This window comes from Coffea arabica, chromosome 3e (assembly GCF_036785885.1).
Source record: "Coffea arabica cultivar ET-39 chromosome 3e, Coffea Arabica ET-39 HiFi, whole genome shotgun sequence".
NCBI lineage: Eukaryota > Viridiplantae > Streptophyta > Magnoliopsida > Gentianales > Rubiaceae > Coffea > Coffea arabica.
The window spans coordinates 6,416,250-6,433,882 of record NC_092315.1 but is presented as its reverse complement, the minus strand read 5'-3'; the positions used below and the strand labels follow the sequence as shown (position 1 = coordinate 6,433,882).

General features: G+C 35.2%; 2 protein-coding genes and 1 long non-coding RNA gene across 5 annotated transcripts; all 3 read left to right on the top strand.

Annotated features, from left to right (window-relative positions):
* The first annotated feature begins 4,014 nt into the window (after positions 1-4,014).
* Positions 4,015-7,662, top strand: LOC113737974 (putative disease resistance protein At1g50180). Its single transcript, XM_027265107.2, has 2 exons — positions 4,015-5,050; positions 5,766-7,662. The coding sequence occupies exons 1-2, from the start codon at positions 4,015-4,017 to the stop codon at positions 7,562-7,564; spliced, it is 2,835 nt and encodes a 944-aa protein (XP_027120908.1). The 3' UTR covers positions 7,565-7,662.
* Positions 7,663-10,457: 2,795 nt separating this feature from the next.
* On the top strand, positions 10,458-11,283 carry LOC113738180 (uncharacterized). The gene has a single exon (XM_027265403.2). The coding sequence runs from the start codon at positions 10,596-10,598 to the stop codon at positions 11,085-11,087; it is 492 nt and encodes a 163-aa protein (XP_027121204.1). The 5' UTR covers positions 10,458-10,595; the 3' UTR covers positions 11,088-11,283.
* A 2,665-nt stretch (positions 11,284-13,948) lies between these two features.
* On the top strand, positions 13,949-17,420 carry LOC113736465 (uncharacterized). 3 transcript variants are annotated; one of them, XR_011842433.1, is made up of 4 exons: positions 13,949-14,203; positions 14,293-14,709; positions 16,653-17,023; positions 17,135-17,420. It is a non-coding gene; the product is annotated as an uncharacterized lncRNA (long non-coding RNA). The 3 variants fall into 3 exon arrangements; XR_011842434.1 differs by lacking the exon at positions 16,653-17,023 and having other exon boundaries at positions 13,954-14,203; positions 14,278-14,709; XR_003459717.2 differs by lacking the exon at positions 16,653-17,023 and having other exon boundaries at positions 13,956-14,203.
* The last annotated feature ends 213 nt before the right edge of the window (positions 17,421-17,633 follow it).

Below are 17,633 nucleotides of genomic sequence, written 5' to 3'. Positions count from 1 at the left end.
ATTTTAGTAGTATTTTACTAAGTAAACTAACGAATAGAGCGATAGAACATAAGACGAAAATTGAACAAAATGGCTAAGGAGTTTACTGTTCCAGCATTAGAAGAAACTGTTTCTTTAATAAATTGACCAGTTTGCCTGGTTTCTTTGATTCCTTCTGTGATGGCTTCTGCTGCTTCCTTTAGCTTTTGGCACGCCTCTTTATCCAAATATTGCTGTAATCCTCAATAAAAGTCAAAACAGTAATATCATACAATTAATTTTACTACAAATTTTAACAAGCTTCTTGAAGACTGAGACAAGGCAAAGGGGGGGGGGGGGGTGTGTGTGTGTGTCTATATATATATATATATATATATATATATATATATATATATATAAGAAGGATATTATTCTCAAATCTATCATTATTGTGTGCCTAAATCAGCTAGCTAACAATGATTACAAGAACACTGATAGCCATAACAGCTCCCAACTAGAAACTGTCACTATGTCTATGTTATGCTTCATTCACGTCGCCAATATCCCACCCCACCCAAAGTAGAAAATGGCAATTGCTAAACCACTAATTTGCACCTTCATTCTTTCTGACTTCATACAAATCAAACCAAAAGATGTAAATCCGAAAGATGGGATTTCACTCTCTTTCAGTTAAGACTACGAAAAATAATCTTGGAAGAAGAACACAGCATGAATAACACATCACAAGTACCAAATAAACAAAAGCACCTAAATTTCTAGCACATCCCTATTGTCTTAAAAAGGCTGAGAGAATGAATGAATCTATGGAACGTACTTTTTCAGAAGGCCTTGTGGAACTGATAAAAGCCTTAAGAATCCACGTACTTCCGGGCTTTATTCCTCCTGAAGAAATGCATTTCGACATCTGGGCTGCTAGTCTTGAGGTTGCCATGTTTGCCTTAACAATTTTTGTACAGAAATCAGCTCTTTTAATTGAAGGTTTCTTTTTGACAAAAAGAAAAAAAAATCGATTGAAGGTTTCTTAGTCTAATTCTAAGCAAGGAATGAAACTGTCTTAGATCTTGATCTTTGTTGTTGGTTATGTAATCTTGCAAGAGAAGTGGCCACACGTCATCTGCTGAGTAATTTTTGCAAACCTGCAGAGTTTTTGGCTGACTTGAAATTTTAAAGGTGTATAATTAAGGAAAACATTGATTAATTACAGAAAAACATAGATAGGTGGATTAAAAGAATACAAGTTAGGCCAATCTTGGTTTAGATATTACTGAATTTGAGAATGAGAGCACTAAAAATTGTATGAGAATTCAATAGATCACGAAGTATATATATGTTAGTTAATTTTTATTGTTTTGGAGAAAAGGTAAGCATAACTGCAAAACAATAGCAACCAATTTTTTTTTCCAGTTAAATTGATGGTTGGGTTCTGGCGCAAAAATAAAGTTAACGAGAAATGGTCTCAAAATGTTAATCATTTAGCGTTTAAACTTATTTGTTGGGCCTTTTGGAGTTAAATGCTCAAGTTGATGAGAACAATTTCTTTTATCGTTTGAGCTGCGAAGCACAAATTTGGGCTAGTAAAGCACCTGTAAATATGGTGGTTGACACATAAAGGTGGGAATTTGATAGGTCCATTTCCATTTTTTTTTTTTTGGTTTCTTTCTCAAATAAAACAAGAGGGAAAAATTTTAGTAGAGTCGTCTAATTCTTATACTGGAAAACGAAATTGATTCTTAATTTAGTTATCAAAGGGGAGAATTTTCAAAATTATAAAGTAACCAAAAAGATCAATTTCTAAAGATTTGCATCCATGATCTTTTTGTGCATAAACCACTCGGTTGTGACAACTAATTGCAACTCTAGTTGATTTTCAGCTTTTGATAGCAATAGGTGATTTGATTCTAAGCTCTGATGTTTCAAAATTATCTCTTCTGACAGTGGCTGCTGAAAGTTGAACTAGAGATGATCAAGGGAGAACAGTTCAATCATGACCAAAATGCATGCATGGGGCCTCATCTTTTCAGATGAATTCTCAATCTATTGAAGGGATCAAGATCAAGAAAATGTGATTTGGAAGCAAATGAAAGAGGATTGTATAGAGGTTTAAACCTTCAAGTCATCCTGCCAAGAGGAAGAGTATGGTTAATGGTTCCACAACATAAAAAGCAAGGTATATATGCTTAAACCAAAATCTTCAGTTTCATCAGTTTTAACTTTTCTGTTGAGGGAGGTATGCTTTTCCCTAATTCTTCTTTACTCCTCGGCCTTCCGTGGAGGGAAAGTGGAAGTTATTGAAATTTCCTCAGTGAAGAGTTTCCTTGAAGCAATGTAGTAGTATATGAAAAATGAAGGGGCTCTTTTATATATATATATGAAGAAGTCACTTTAATCTGCCAAATAGGTGCAAAAATAAAAGTGCAATTACGAAAAGAATGTTTTTATTTTTCTGATATAAGGTGTCACTTAATAGGGATAAAATAGGTGCACAAATAAAATTGTGAATGAAAATTGGAAATAGAGCAATAGTCAAGAATTTCTCCTTCCTTATTCAGTCTTTTTTTTTCAAAAAAATTTTAGAAGAAAGTAGAAATGTATAGACCAAGCGGTTATCTTAAGATAAGACAAAATTAGGGTAAATCAATTTTAATAAAAAAAATAACGTTTAGGACTTTGCCCCATCCATGCTTCCAAGCCAAAAAAAAAAAAGCTACTTTTTCCAAAGAAAAGATTTCCTTAGTTAACATAACCATCGTTCTCTCCCTCACAAGTCACAAATTTATTCTAGTAAAGTTGATTCTAAGATAAAGGATATCTAGAAAATGCAAAAGGGCCTTTCAAAAAAAAAAAATAAAGAAATTGCAAAAGGTACAGAAAACTTTAACTCTTAGTCTTATTTAGAGTAAATAAGTTCATTCAGGCACTGATAAAAAAAAAACATCAATGATATTAAATTCGGGCTGGATAGCGACTCACCTACACTATTGGGTCAGGGATCAACTGGTTGAATCGGTTGGACCGTTCTTAAAAACTCGTTGATATTAGCATGATGTCATAATTATATTATATTTTTATAAGTTTTAGAAATATTAAAATAAATTTCTTGGTTATATTTGACCAATCATAGAAAATGTTCCAAAAATGTTACACTTGCAATCAAATATACACCTAATAAATATCTATATAAAAATGTAAATTCATGGCTAAAATATGTCCATTCTCCAAAATTATTTCAAAAACTAAATTAAAACAAATTAATACAAGTTGGAATCACCGGTGCTAAATTGGTAAGCTCATAGGGATGAAAACAATTTGATTTAGAAATCATTCAAGAAAGCGAATGATTTTGGTATTTACACTAAGTGGGTGGTATTTTCTTATTTCTATTAATAAATAAAAGTGTTATAATTTAAGTAATTCAAATTATGTTTGGAAAAAAGAAAAAAGAAAAGATTGAGAACCAGATTAACTAGTCGAACTGTGTCACTGATTTAGTTGGTTTTTGCCGATTTTAAATGATTTTTGACCAAAGCGATTTTATACTACAAACCAACTCGTAAAGAAGACTGGTTTACGGTCCAACCAGTCGAACCGACTGATTCGATCCGGTTCTAACAACACTGAAAATTTAAGCGCTCTCAAACAGAGCATTCTTTTCAGTACTTTAAGAGATCCAGGACTTGGATCATATGTCACATTAGATTTGATAATTCCACTAAATAACGTTAGGAAGATATTCTTGCCTTCATACTGAAAAAAAAGAAGAAGATTGAAGGCTTATTATCTTTAACTAGGACACATGGCAAAATGTTGATGACTGGGAAAAAAACAGAGTAAAGTGATAGGAGGAGTAGTAAAAAAATCCAAAAGTTAGCGAATGGGGAATTACATCGAAAGTAAAATGCCTTGTTGCTTCTGTAAGCAAGGTATACAAAGATCTACATAATTATGGAAGAAACTACATATCACAGCACTTAGTTGTAACCTGAATTGATAAAATACATCCCATCTATAGTTGTACCATCCAAATTAATGGCCGAAATGGCAGAGCCTGTCGTGTCTTTTATCATAGAAAGGCTGAGTAATCTATTGATTGAGGAAGGCAAGTTTCTACGTGGAGTGAGCGATCAAGCTGAGCAACTTCAGTCAGAGTTGAAGCTGATGCAAGCCCTGTTAAGAGATGCTGATGCAAAGCAACATGATGATGCTGTAATTCGTGAGTGGATTTCACAATGCAAAGATCTTGCATATGAAGCAGAAGACTTGATCGAAACATTTGCATTCAAAGTTGGATCCAGAAGGAGAGGTGGTCTTGTAAATGTCCTTAAACGATACGCTTGCGTTTTCAAAGAGTGCTACATGAGGCACAGAGTTGGAGTAGATATTCAGGGCCTCAACACTAGAGTCTCTAAACTCACCCAACGTTTTCGAGATTATGGGATAAGAACAATAATGGAGAAGGAAGGTCCAAGTTCGAGGCAACTGCAATCCATCAGGAGGACTTATTCCCATGTTGAGGAGGACGATTTTGTTGGCTTGGAAAGCGATGTCAAAATGCTGGTTCAGAACCTGGTAAGTGAAGACGGGACAAGCCACTATAGAGTTGTTTCTCTCTGTGGGATGGGGGGTCTGGGGAAGACAACTATTGCCAGGAAAGTGTATAACCACCCAAATGTGAGGCGTCATTTCGATAGCTTTGCCTGGCTTTGCATATCTCAACAATGGCAAACGAAAGAGATTTTGCAAGGGATCTTGGTCAAACTTATTCCTGAAAGGAAAGAGGAGATTGTAAGATCCTGGAATGATGACGAACTAGTCAGGCAACTTTACCACATCCAGCAGAATAAAAGATGCCTGATTGTTCTTGATGACATTTGGTCCACTGATGCTTGGGAATGCATAAAAAATGCCTTCCCAACTAGAGAGAAGGGAAGCAAAATATTGCTTACCACTCGTAATAAAAATGTGGCGACACACATAGGTCCTAATGGTTTTCACCATGAGCCTCGACTTTTGTCCTATGATGAGAGCTGGGAACTGCTTCAAAAGAAAGCATTAAGAGAAAGATATAATCATGGTACGTGATTTTGCAAACAAATTTTCATATGCTTTTTTATCTAGTTGTATAATAGCTTTTATTCATCAAATTTTCACATGCTTTTTTATCTAGTTGTATGATAGCTTTTATTCATCATTTATCATTCCGTAAGATGCATATGCTCTCTCTTGTATACAATATATGCTTTTCAGTAGTTATCCTCTGATATTGTCTGTTAAAAACCAAAGAGAGAAGAACAAAAATTGATCTAGCGGCTTCTTTATCTTAGATATGACATTTTGAGATCCATTTAAACCTGTGAATGTCAGAGAAGATCTCAATAACGAAATGTAACAACTCCGCCTGAGGATTTTAGGGAACTGATAGCTGGGAATCTAATGTTAAATTCAAGATATAGAAAAACATGAGGAATAAGGAAAACTTACAAACGAATGAAGAACATAAGAAAGGAGGAAAATTTTCAAACAATGCTAGATGCCGAAAATATGCATGCTCAGTTCCCTACTTAAATGAACTTAGGAGGTAACTGAAACTTTGTTGCGTATTCTTTCTTCTTTTTTTTTTTTTTTTTTTGGAAATTAAATCTACTCGTGAAACTTCTTCCATTAAAACAAACTGAAAAACTCCTTGCAAGTTGCCTTATAGAGCACAAACATTTTGTGCCTGTGACGAATGCAGTAATAGTAGCCTATAAAACGAACAAACCTTTCTCATTTTGTTGCTTCATTTATAGGTAATGAAGATATCGTCAAATTGGAAGAGTTAGGGATGGAAATGGTTAAACATTGTGGCGGTCTTCCACTAGCTGTAGTTGTTCTTGGTGGAATTCTTTCAACAAAGGACCATTTTTCGGAGTGGGAATTTGTATACCAGCATATTAAGTTTTATCTTGGTAGGGGTGAGAGGATTGGACAAAGAGAAGGAGAAATACAAAGAATATTAGCTTTGAGCTATTATGACTTGCCATACCAATTGAAGCCCTGTTTCCTTTACCTTGGCATATACCCTGAAGATCATGACATCAGAACCGATAGTCTGTATCAGATATGGATGGCTGAGGGAATGGTATCCAAAGAAGATCAAATAGAAGGAGAATCAATGATGGACGTTGCAGAACGTTATTTAGGGGAATTTGTGAAACGGTGCATGGTCCAAGTGAAGTTAAAGGACGAACCTGGGTACAGAAAATTTGAGTCTTGTCGCCTTCATGACCTTATGAGAGATCTATGCTTGGCCAAGGGAAGAGATGAAAATTTTTTGAAGGTTAATGATTATCGTCACAATGATAATCTAGAGTTAATAGAATCAACATCTTCTGGAAGTAAATCTGATAGGCTTGTGATTTCTTTGAGCAGGGATGAAATCCCGAAGTATGTTCCCCACAAGAAAAAAACAATCAGGCATGTCCGATCACTTACATTTTGCATAAGGGACCATCCATACTATCATCGATTGGCAAGGACAAGGTTTAGTAACTTCAGGATGTTAAGAGTATTGAATATTGAAGGCCTAAGTTATTTAGGTGGAAATAACTGCAAGGATAACACTTGCATTCTTTTTGATTTTTTCAAATTAACAATAGAGGGCCATATCCACTTGCGATACCTAAGTCTGAGAAATTCGGATGCTATTATTCTTCAATCATCTATAGGAAAATTGGACCACCTGGAAACCCTTGATCTCTATCGTTTTAATGTAGGTTGGATTGCCAATGTTCTGTGGAAGTTGAGACGACTAAGACATCTATATCTTCCCAATCCTCAAGAATGGGCGTTAATAAATCGCATGTGTAAGTTACGTTTGGCGGGTTTAATTAAACTGGAGATATTGGAGAACTTTAGTGCATTTAATTGTGAAGTTAGAGATTTGCAACAGTTAACTAGTCTTCAGGTGCTAAAAGCAATCGTTATTGGGGAGAATGATGGTGAAGAAATCATGAAGTGTATCTCAAGTTTACAGCACTTGAAGGAGGCAACCGTCAGATTTGCCAAGAATAATTCTCTCACCCTAGAAAAATGCTCAAATCTTTTAGAAAAGTTGTTTGAAAGCAATCTCCATCATCTGACTCTTGATAGATGCTTTGGCGTCTTGCCTGATTACAAACTCCACTTCCTTAAAAACCTCAATGAACTGTCGCTTCGCGACTCAAGTTTCCGTAGAGACCCAATGGTAACACTAGAAAAGCTACCCAATTTGCAAAAGCTCTGGCTGATTGATGTTTCCTTCCGTACAGAGATGGCTTGTCATTCGTTGGGATTTCCTCGACTGAGGTTTCTGGGGCTAGATGTTATGGAGAGGTTAGAAGATTGGAGGGTGGAGGAAGGTGCCATGCCGCACCTTTCTCATCTTAGAATCAGAGAATGCACGGAGTTGAAAATGATTCCTGATGGTCTGAAGTTTATTTCAACATTGAAAGAAATTGTAATTCAGGAAATGCCAGACACATTCAACAACAGGGTTCGAGTTATAGATGGTCAAGAAGGAGAGGATTTTTACAAAGTAAGCCATGTACCGTCCATTTTGATAAGCTGATTCAGCACGGCAAAATTGATCGTTTGTTTCGCTTAACGGGCAATTATGCAATCAGGTACCTTACATTCTTTTAACAAAGAAACTTCTCCTTTTTTCAAGTCTCCCTCAAATTTTCCCTTTGATATTGAGGTGGTTCCAGCACTGCCCTTGTTTTCATTCTTACACTGCATTTTGCAATCATTAAGTAACTTGATTCTTTCTGACTGCATTTGGATTGAAGGGTTTGACGATATATTTGAAATTCTCTCAAATCCTTCTGAGTTGAGAGGATGGCTTAGCAGCTATTTAAATTTATAAACCTCCAATTATTTCTGTGTTTTTGGTTTTTTCATCATTCAGCTTAATAGAAAATTGATTCGTGGGCATTACGTTAGTCTATGCATTCCTCTTTTCTCGCATACGTTTCAATGGAACTGATACTCATATTTCTTTTGGTAAACTTACCAGCTATTTTAGTTTTTTTTTTCATTGACATTTCTTTTTTTGCACAAATCAAGTGTGTGAATAAAGTTGGATGTTTTCTGCAGCAATTCTTTTCAGTGTTACTAGCTCCAATGGGTCATTTCCAGAGACTGACTGGCTGTGTAGCTCTGTAATATTGCTCCAGCATTCTTGAATTCTTTTTCTCAAAATACAGCGAACAATTTTCATTTCCTTTGTTTTCCTGTGTCATTCCCTCAAATTCTTCTGTTATAAGTATCAATCTCTCTTCTGTTATAAGTATCAATCTCCACCAGTTTGCTAATTTCTGAGTTCCATCACACTTTCTTGCAAGTTGCTGATAACTTCTTAAAGGACAACAAAATAGTCATTTATTTCGAGCCCTCACCAATGAAATTACTTTGGTTGACTCATGCTAAGCTGTCTGAACTTCAAATCCGTGCTATTTCTTCAAGCCAATCTTAGAGGATAGCAGCAAAATGTGGAAGTAGTCTAGATTGCAAGAATTTCGTGGGAAAGCTTTTTGATCCATCTTCCCTTGTCTTTCTCTCAAATGCTGTACACTTTTGATACACATTATATAGTTTTCTTTCAGAGCATGATCTTTAATAGTCTCAAGAATTTACAAAGTTTACTTAAAAAGGGCCATAAGGGGAAATTAAAGAAGTAAAGGAATAAAATCCATCAAAGGATTGGAATGACTAAATTCAAAAGCAAAGTCATTTACAGATATCATACTGAGAATCACGTATGTTTGACATCCATATAGAACCTCTTGTGACCTCCTCCATTAGGCCACTTAAAATCGCTGTAGTTCAAATTCAAACAACAACAATCACGCCTTCTTCAATTCCAAAAGATGAAGCTCTAGCTATGCATTTACCACGCCTTCAAGTTTGCTGTCAAGACTCCACTCCTTTAGACTTGGAAGGTTTGTTAAAAATCACGCCATTTCAATTGAAATTGAACGCAAGAGCAGAATTTTTTCTATACATATGTAGAATTTCTTGAGACCTCTCATTAGGCCTCTAAAGTCGTGGTATTTTAAACAGCAGCAATCGCGTCTTCTCCGACTCTAAAAGGTGACAATTAACCACGCCTTCCTCCGACGGGTTACGATTTTTCCTATCTTTGTTCACGCCTTCAGTCCTTTTAAACTTGATACTCGCAAGGGATTGGAGCAACGGCAATTTCTCATATGGTATTCTTTTTCAAAAATCAAAGCCTTGGCAATTGGAATTGACTAAAATGATCAAAATTCAAGATGGTATTGCCCAATCCTACATTCTAGGGGCTTGCTAAAGGCGGATTAACCTATACCACCTCCCCTTTCATTAATTAAAGCCCATCTATATACAATTACGCGTGTTATACTCTTCATAATAAATCTGTTAATTGTTTGAGCTGCCCCAGAATACATTTGTGAAGCATGCAGGGGCCAAGACTTAAATTCTTCGATAGTTTTCGAGTCAATGTATACAGTTGCAGACTACTTTTGTAGTCTTTACTCTTCATATCTACTTTAGTTTTTTTTCTTTTCTTCTCTCTTCTTCATAGTCAATTCATAGACCTGATAATGATGAAGGATAGATGATACAGAGCTCAGGCATCTTCGGTTCCCACTTCCCAATGCTCAATTAATATGTTGTATAAGTCAAAAATTGAAAAGGGCCATCCAAATTGAGGTGTACTATAATCTGAACACAGGTACCAATGAGGAAACAAACATCTGGAAACAACATATGACTCTCAAAATCTGTTTGTATATCATCTACTAAAATTTTTTTTAATTTCTGTTCTTTTTTGGGGTTTGTAACATGAGTTTTAGACTCGTCGCCGCTATTAAACTTTTTTCTCCAGATGTTGAATATTTGTACACATAGATACATTTACATCATACGAAATATTGATCCTAGACATTGTTCACGTTTACATAAAGTAAAATTTTCACATAATATTCACATAAAGTTTACATAAAGTTTACATCATACGTTTACTTCTAAAGCTACATATAATATTCACAACTTTTAGCTTTAGAAGTGATTTAAAATCTTATATTTATGTCCATTTAACCTTAAATGCCCAAAACTACAGTACATGACCTAGAAAAATCCAAGACACAAGAAATCTGGCTGTAGTAGCATCTGTGTGTGTGTGTGTGTGTGTGTGTGATGAATGCGTGATATACATTACTACTGCGTAGTGCGTACTAGGCAATTGTGGTTTGGCTTTAGTGTTTACTGGAGGGGTTGACATTTCTAACTAAATGCTCTCTTCTTTCGATTCACCTAACTCTGCCCCCTTATAGATATACCGCTACTCCTCTCGAGATTCTGCATGCAAATTTTAATGCAACCCTCATTTATTATTCTCTTTAAATATCCCCTATCTAACCGTACTCCTTTAATTTTGTTTTCTTTTTATTTTTTACCTTAGCTAATTGGATTGCGTTTCTCAATCTCTCCAAATATAAATAGGCCTTCTTGTCCACATTCACGAACACCCCACTTCCTGATTATAACATCTCTTTATTTTCTGCTTTTTTCTGTTAGGTTTTGTGTGAGGGAGAGAGGGAGGAAAAGGGCTAGTCATGGCCAGGTTGATAGTGTACGTGATGGTTGTACTTGCTGCAGTAATATTTGTGCATGCAGCAGCAGCAAGAAACATTCCTAGTACTACTATCGCTACAACAGCGAAGCCTAACGAAACTCAAACTGAAAATACACTGAATGTGAGAACTGCTGCAGCTCCATCTCCAAGTGGTGCTGGCGTTAAGGACAAGAAGAACTTCATCACCTATGGTGGCATTGGGGGATGGGCTGGAGTTGGATATGCTGGCTTGATTCCAACACTTGGTGGCATTGGTGGAGTTGGTGGTGGGGTTGGTGGAGCTGGTGGTGGGGTTGGGGGACTTGGTGGTGTTGGTGGACTTGGCGGCCTCGGCGGAGTTGGTGGCCTAGGTGGCGTTGGTGGTGGAGGTGGTGCAGGTGGTGTTGGCGGTGTTGGTGGAGTAGGCGGTGCAGGAGGAGTGGGCGGAGTCGGAGTTGGTGGTGGCATTGGAGGTGGTAAAATTATTCCCTAAATGAGATGAGTCTAGGTTGTTATTTTACTTCTGATCTTGCAATGTTAGGGCTTTCTTTGAGTTCAACAAGTACTGTTTTAGTGTTTCTTGGATGTCATTTGTAGCATGCAATCTGCATAGGCTGTCCTTTTCAGCTTGTTTTGAAGTCATTGTAATCCTCTTTAATTTCCTAATTTAGTGAACTTGTTTAAGTGTAGGTTTTTTGTTCTATTCCTTTTGAACTGTCCTTGCCATCCGACGCTTACACTATCTTGCAGCAGAAAGGCTACAACAATTGTTATTGATCAAGTTAACTCTTGATCATCAGTACTTTGTTTAAGAAAGTGGAGCTAATGAAAATGAAGTTCTAATACTGGAAACTTCAACACAATGATTAATGAACACTACAAGAAATATGTTTTTCAGTGACAAAAATTTATGTGACAACAAAAATCTTGTCACAGATAACCTAATTCAGTGACGACATTAGGTGTCATCACAGATGAGTACAGCACAAGCATAATCAGTGACAACATTGGAAGTTGTCATTCTCAACTCGTCACGAAATAGTTGGCGCGCATCTCATTTGATGCCGCGGGAAATGATTTTATGACAACTCAAGTAAAGTCGTCACAAACGCTCTCTCTACAGTGACAACATAACTTGTTGTCATTGAAAGTCTACCTGGTTCCAATTTTGTGACAACGTTTTGCATCACTGTATACTACAGTATTTTCATCAACTTTCACTAATTCTACTATGACACCCTAATTTTATTTTTTAGCCCCCAATTCTTTTATATTAGCAAAATCACCGAAGATATGACACCCTAATTTTATAATTTAACCCCTATTCATTATGTATTAACAAAATGCAAATGATATAATAACAAACTATTTTTAGATATTTGTAATTTTTGCTAAGTTGACATAATAGACATGTCTGAGCATAAAAATTTTTTCATGAATTGTTTATTATTACTTATAACAACCCCCAAAAATCAATAACTAAAATAATTTGGAAAAGTGTAATTGAATATAATTTGTAGTCTAATGTTAGCACTGTGAAAGATTAGTATAACGTGTAATACATCATAAGTAATAATTATTTTCATATGGAATGGGTATATACGAAATTAAAATTATTCAGTAAAATATCTGTCGTGCAATAAGATTGAGAGTTGTAACACATTTAACAGAATATTTGATTACATGTTTCTTTTAATTTATTATAAAAACTAAGTAAGAGACAAAGAGTAGGATAGCATGAGTAAGAAGTGCTATAATGTATATAAGCAATTCTATAGTATTTTCATCAAATTTCACTAATTCTACTATGGCACCCTAATTTTATTATTTAGCCCCCAATTCTTTTATATGAGCAAAAGCACAGAAGATATGACACCCTAATTTTATAATTTAGCCCCTATTCATTACGTATTAGCAAAATGCAAATGATATAATAACAAACTAGTTTTAGATATTTGTAATTTTTGCTAAGTTGACATAATAGACATGTCTGAGCATAAAATTTTTTTCATGAATTGTTTATTATTACTTATAACAACCCCCAAAAATCAATAACTGAAATAATTTGAAAAAGTGTAATTGAATATAATTTGTAGTCTAATGTTAGCACTGTGAAAGATTAGTATAACGTGTAATACATCATAAGTAATAATTATTTTCATATGGAATGGGTATATACGAAATTAAAATTATTCAGTAAAATATCTGTCGTGCAATAAGATTGAGAGTTGTAACACATTTAACAGAATATTTGATTACATGTTTCTTTTAATTTATTATAAAAACTAAGTAAGAGACAAAGAGTAGGATAGCATGAGTAAGAAGTGCTATAATGTATATAAGCAATTCTATAGTATTTTCATCAAATTTCACTAATTCTACTATGACACCCTAATTTTATTATTTAGCCCCCAATTCTTTTATATGAGCAAAAGCACAGAAGATATGACACCCTAATTTTATAATTTAGCCCCTATTCATTACGTATTAGCAAAATGCAAATGATATAATAACAAACTAGTTTTAGATATTTGTAATTTTTGCTAAGTTGACATAATAGACATGTCTGAGCATAAAATTTTTTTCATGAATTGTTTATTATTACTTATAACAACCCCCAAAAATCAATAACTGAAATAATTTGAAAAAGTGTAATTGAATATAATTTGTAGTCTAATGTTAGCATTGTGAAAGATTAGTATAACGTGTAATACATCATAAGTAATAATTATTTTCATATGGAATGGGTATATACGAAATTAAAATTATTCAGTAAAATATCTGTCGTGCAATAAGATTGAGAGTTGTAACACATTTAACAGAATATTTGATTACATGTTTCTTTTAATTTATTATAAAAACTAAGTAATAGACAAAGAGTATGATAAGCATGAGTAAGAAGTGCTATACTGTATATAAGCAATTCTATGCATGTTAAATTTTTGAAACATATTTTATTGTGTAAGTTTTATTGTAAGGTAATTTCATAAATAATTTGTATATTGAGTTGTCCAAACCCAAAAAGATGTATATAGACACAAACAAGCACACATATATACACATGCACAAAAAAGAAACCAATATCAAATAATTTATTTGATATTTATAGATGAGATTAAGAAAAAAAAAAAGAGATTAAGTATGAAAAAAGAAACCTGAAAAAAAAAATTTTACCAGGGAAAAAAAAAAAGAAAAAAGATGTATGAAGCTAAAGGCGTGAATCCTGGAATCTCAAAGACGTGTTTAGATGCAAAAAAAAAAGAGCGCCAGTCTGAAATCTGAAAGAGTCGCGAAGCTTGTGGCTGAAATCTCTACAAAAAGACGTCGTTTTTGGTTGTTCACAGACAAACAAAAGTCTCGCCGCTTCTCTCTTCCAACACTTAGACAAATTTCATTCTCAATCTTTCCTTCCTATGGTGAACACCGAAAAACTCTGGACCTCTAACACCTTCTGCTTCCGCAAAATGCTCCTCTAAAGCACCATTGACGAGTGCCAATCTTCAGGTCAAGCTCGCCGAAGAAGCGAAGTCAGAACACTTCCAAGCTCCCTCCTCGTTCCGCGACTTTAGTTTAGACTTTTCTCCGACCCCCTTTTCAGCTAATTGTGCGGTATGTGTTTTTTTTTTTTTTTTGCTTTCAAAAGCTGCTCAGCCTTCTATTGTAAAGACTAATTTATGAATTAGATTGTTAATTAGCAGTGGGGAAGATAATACTCTTGGCCAAATCGCATCCGAAACACTTGCGATCTGGAGTATTAACAGTGTTAGGGATGGTCAGAACCGGCTTTCTTTGAGGAGCTATGAAATGCGAACATATTTTGACTGCATTAATTTGGTTGGATGAAAGAAAAAAAGGAGAGGAGGTCTTCGGCTGAACGGAAAAAGGGAGGAGGTTTGGAGAAAGGAAAAAGAAAACAGAGCAAAAAGAGAGAGAGAGAGCCAGAGAGTAGACGGAAGAAAAATTGAAAAAAGAGGGGTGGAAAAAGGGAAGAGCTTCGACAAGAAAACAGAGCAAAGGAAAACCAAGAATCGAAGGAATCAGCAAGGAGTTGCTGTTGCCGCTGCTGCCACCAGAATCCACCACCACCACCTGCAAGTCCTCACCGCAAAAGCTTGGTAAGGTTCCCTTTCTCCATTCCTCTCTTTAATTTTGTTAGCGGATGGGTGAAAATGAGAGGTATTGACCTGATTTTCTCTTCCTTTCTTCTTTTTAGTAAAACTTTTATCCTTTTCTGACGTCTATGTATTCATGTGGGGCTATAATTTCTGTTGTGTGAGAAATTTGATTGGGATGCTGTAAATTTTGGGGCTGATTAACTTCAAATTGAGCAAAGGATTGGCGAAATTCTTTATACCCCTGACCTGTTCGATGAAATGCCCAGTTGAGAGTTCTACTTGAAGATGATTTTGCTTGCGTTTTGCGTGTGAGAAAAAGGAACATTCGGCTAGTTCAGTGTTTGTCCGAACATGATAGCTAATTTTTCATGGTAGAAAACAGAGTCTTGAGAGGCTCTGACGTGCTGGTTTTTGCACTTTTTCTGTTTTTATGCTGCCCTATGTTTGAGTCCGAATTGATGTTATGAGAGGGGGAAAAAAATACAAGTCCTATTTACTAATAGTAGTATGGTATCATGTGAAGTTGTTCGTTGAAATGCTCAACAATTGACTATGTTTGGATAGGTCCTGTTTTTTTTTTTTTTTTTAAATTTAAATTTTACGTTTCATCACATGTATTCTTCTTAATTATTTTTTTATTTTTTTAATTATCTTTTTATCTATCATATATCACATAAAAAAAATGTTACAGCATAATCTCAACTCTAAAGTTTCTAGTACTTTCTTATTTTTCTCATTTATGTTTTATCTTTTGGTCTTTATGTTTCTATCACCTTAATCTTTGTCCCACCTGTAGAATGCGAATCAATACTAGTGACAAAAAATGCTTGTGTTTAGTTACTTCATTTATTTTGGGTAGTTAGAATACAATGAATGGAGGTGCACAAGCATAAATGCATATGATGAAGTCACGAAAGTTTTTATGTTTTTCTTTCACCTCTTCCAAGTCTTTTTGTTAAAAGCCAGTGCAATGTGGATGCAAGGAATGGTTTGGACTTTGGAGATGTGGACTGGTAAGAGTTTGTGGCTTCTGTGTGTTTACTGTTTAGCATTTGCCTAAAGAAATGTGCAAGTCAACAATGTCGATTCCCGGACTCCCTGGCATTAACATATTGGGATCTAAGTTCTCCTTTTCGTTTTCGGTTCCTACCCCATTAATTGGCCCTGCTGTTTCAGCAGAAAGGGGCAGGCAATAAAATGTGTATGTCTGCCTTTATTTCTGGTCTTTGAATAAGTAAAACCCCAAGAAACAAAAGTGACACTTCTCATTTAATGCAAAAAAGTGAGGTCTGCGGAAAACATGCATCGATCCCTATTCCCCCCCCTCCCCCCCGGAATCCGAGTTGAAGTGTGGGTTTCATTGTCGGAAAAAGGAAAAAAAAAGAGAGGAAAGGTAAAGCAATTGGTTAGTTAATATAGCAAGATAAATTTCATGCCTTGTGTTTATGAGCAAGTGCACGCATGTGGCTTCTGAGTGTCTTTGTTGTCGCAGATACATTCTGTTAGGCTATTAGATCATCAAGCTAAATTTGTTCTGAATGAAGCTGACCTTGCTCTCTTGGGGTTTTTCTTTCAGCTTTCTACATGACTCTAGCATTAGCTCGTATACTAAAGCTATATACGTTGATTTGTAGCTCCCTCAATTTCATATGCCACGTCTGCTATCTGAGAAATTTGTAATCTGACAAATGCCACAGGCTTCAATTCAATCCGAGCTTTTCATGGTTAATTTCATGTTCATTTCGTGGCTGCTATACATATTACTTTTCTTGATATATGATACTGATTTCATGGCTTTTCATATGAATTTTCATATTACTTTTATGGCTGCTTTTCATATGACTTGTAGCCTTAATTTTTGAAAAGGCTAGTTAACAAATTATTCTCTTTAGTTTGATATTAGAAAAGTATTTTGTACTAAAGGCTGATGTGTGTATATCTAGGACATGGATAAAACTTGGATGAAGATTAGCAATAGGAAGGACAAGGCTTATGAACTCGGAGTCAAAAATTTCCTCAAGTTTGCATATTCTCAAAAAGTTGACACTCAGAAAATCCCATGCCCATGTACACAATGCAATAATTTTTGTAACCAAACTAAAACAGTTGTGGAGGATCACTTATTGACTCAAGGCATTCGTAAAAGCTACACAAGATGGATACACCATGGGGAACAATTTCGACACCAAAATTGTGGGGATAGTACTAAACATGGGGATGGAGAGGAGGATGTCAAACCAGAATTGATGGTATAACACTAATCTAGCCATAACGTACTGTCAAGGCATTTTAGATGGCGATGACCTTTTCTTTGGTTAGTGTCATTTGAACAGTGTACATTAGTTTTTATAATATGGTGCCTATCTAGAAGTATAGTTCCAGTTTTAACACCAGTGCTCATTGCTTCAATTTTGGTAACGTGTAGGTTCTAACACGATTCCCAAGAAGAAGAAGCCAGTCATTGCTGTGAAGATGGTTTTTGAATTGAAGACTACAAGGCCTATCGTGCTCATGTTTTGTTCTAGATGGGAATCGTGCTCATATTTTTGTATAGAACTTTACTACTCTCTATTGTGGATGGGAAATCACTAGTATTGTAACTGAATGGCTTATTTTGGATGGTGCATGGTTTATGACTCATTTGAGGCAACATTTATATATATATGTATTTCGGTTGATCTTCTATTGGAAATGAATGTTGGTTTTCTTTTCGTAGGTTGGCTTTTTTTTCTCCTTGCTACTCAATGAACGTTTTGTGATTGTTGGTAGCTATGTTGCGTAATTAACATTAGCTTATTGCTTTTTACAAAAAAATAAATGACAATAAAAAAGTTGTCACTGCCAACAAGTTTTACTAGTGACACTAGAAAGTCGTCACTTTTTATGGATGGAAAACAATGACAATAAAAGTCGTCACTGAACGG

Excerpts from the sequence above, each read along its gene's own strand:
- LOC113738180 (XM_027265403.2), top strand. The coding sequence starts at position 10,596 with ATGGCCAGGTTGATAGTGTACGTGATGGTTGTACTTGCTGCAGTAATA.
- LOC113737974 (XM_027265107.2), top strand. The coding sequence starts at position 4,015 with ATGGCAGAGCCTGTCGTGTCTTTTATCATAGAAAGGCTGAGTAATCTA. Across the intron at positions 5,051-5,765 it reads AAGAGAAAGATATAATCATG|GTAATGAAGATATCGTCAAA; the intron begins GTACGTGATTTT and ends CTTCATTTATAG.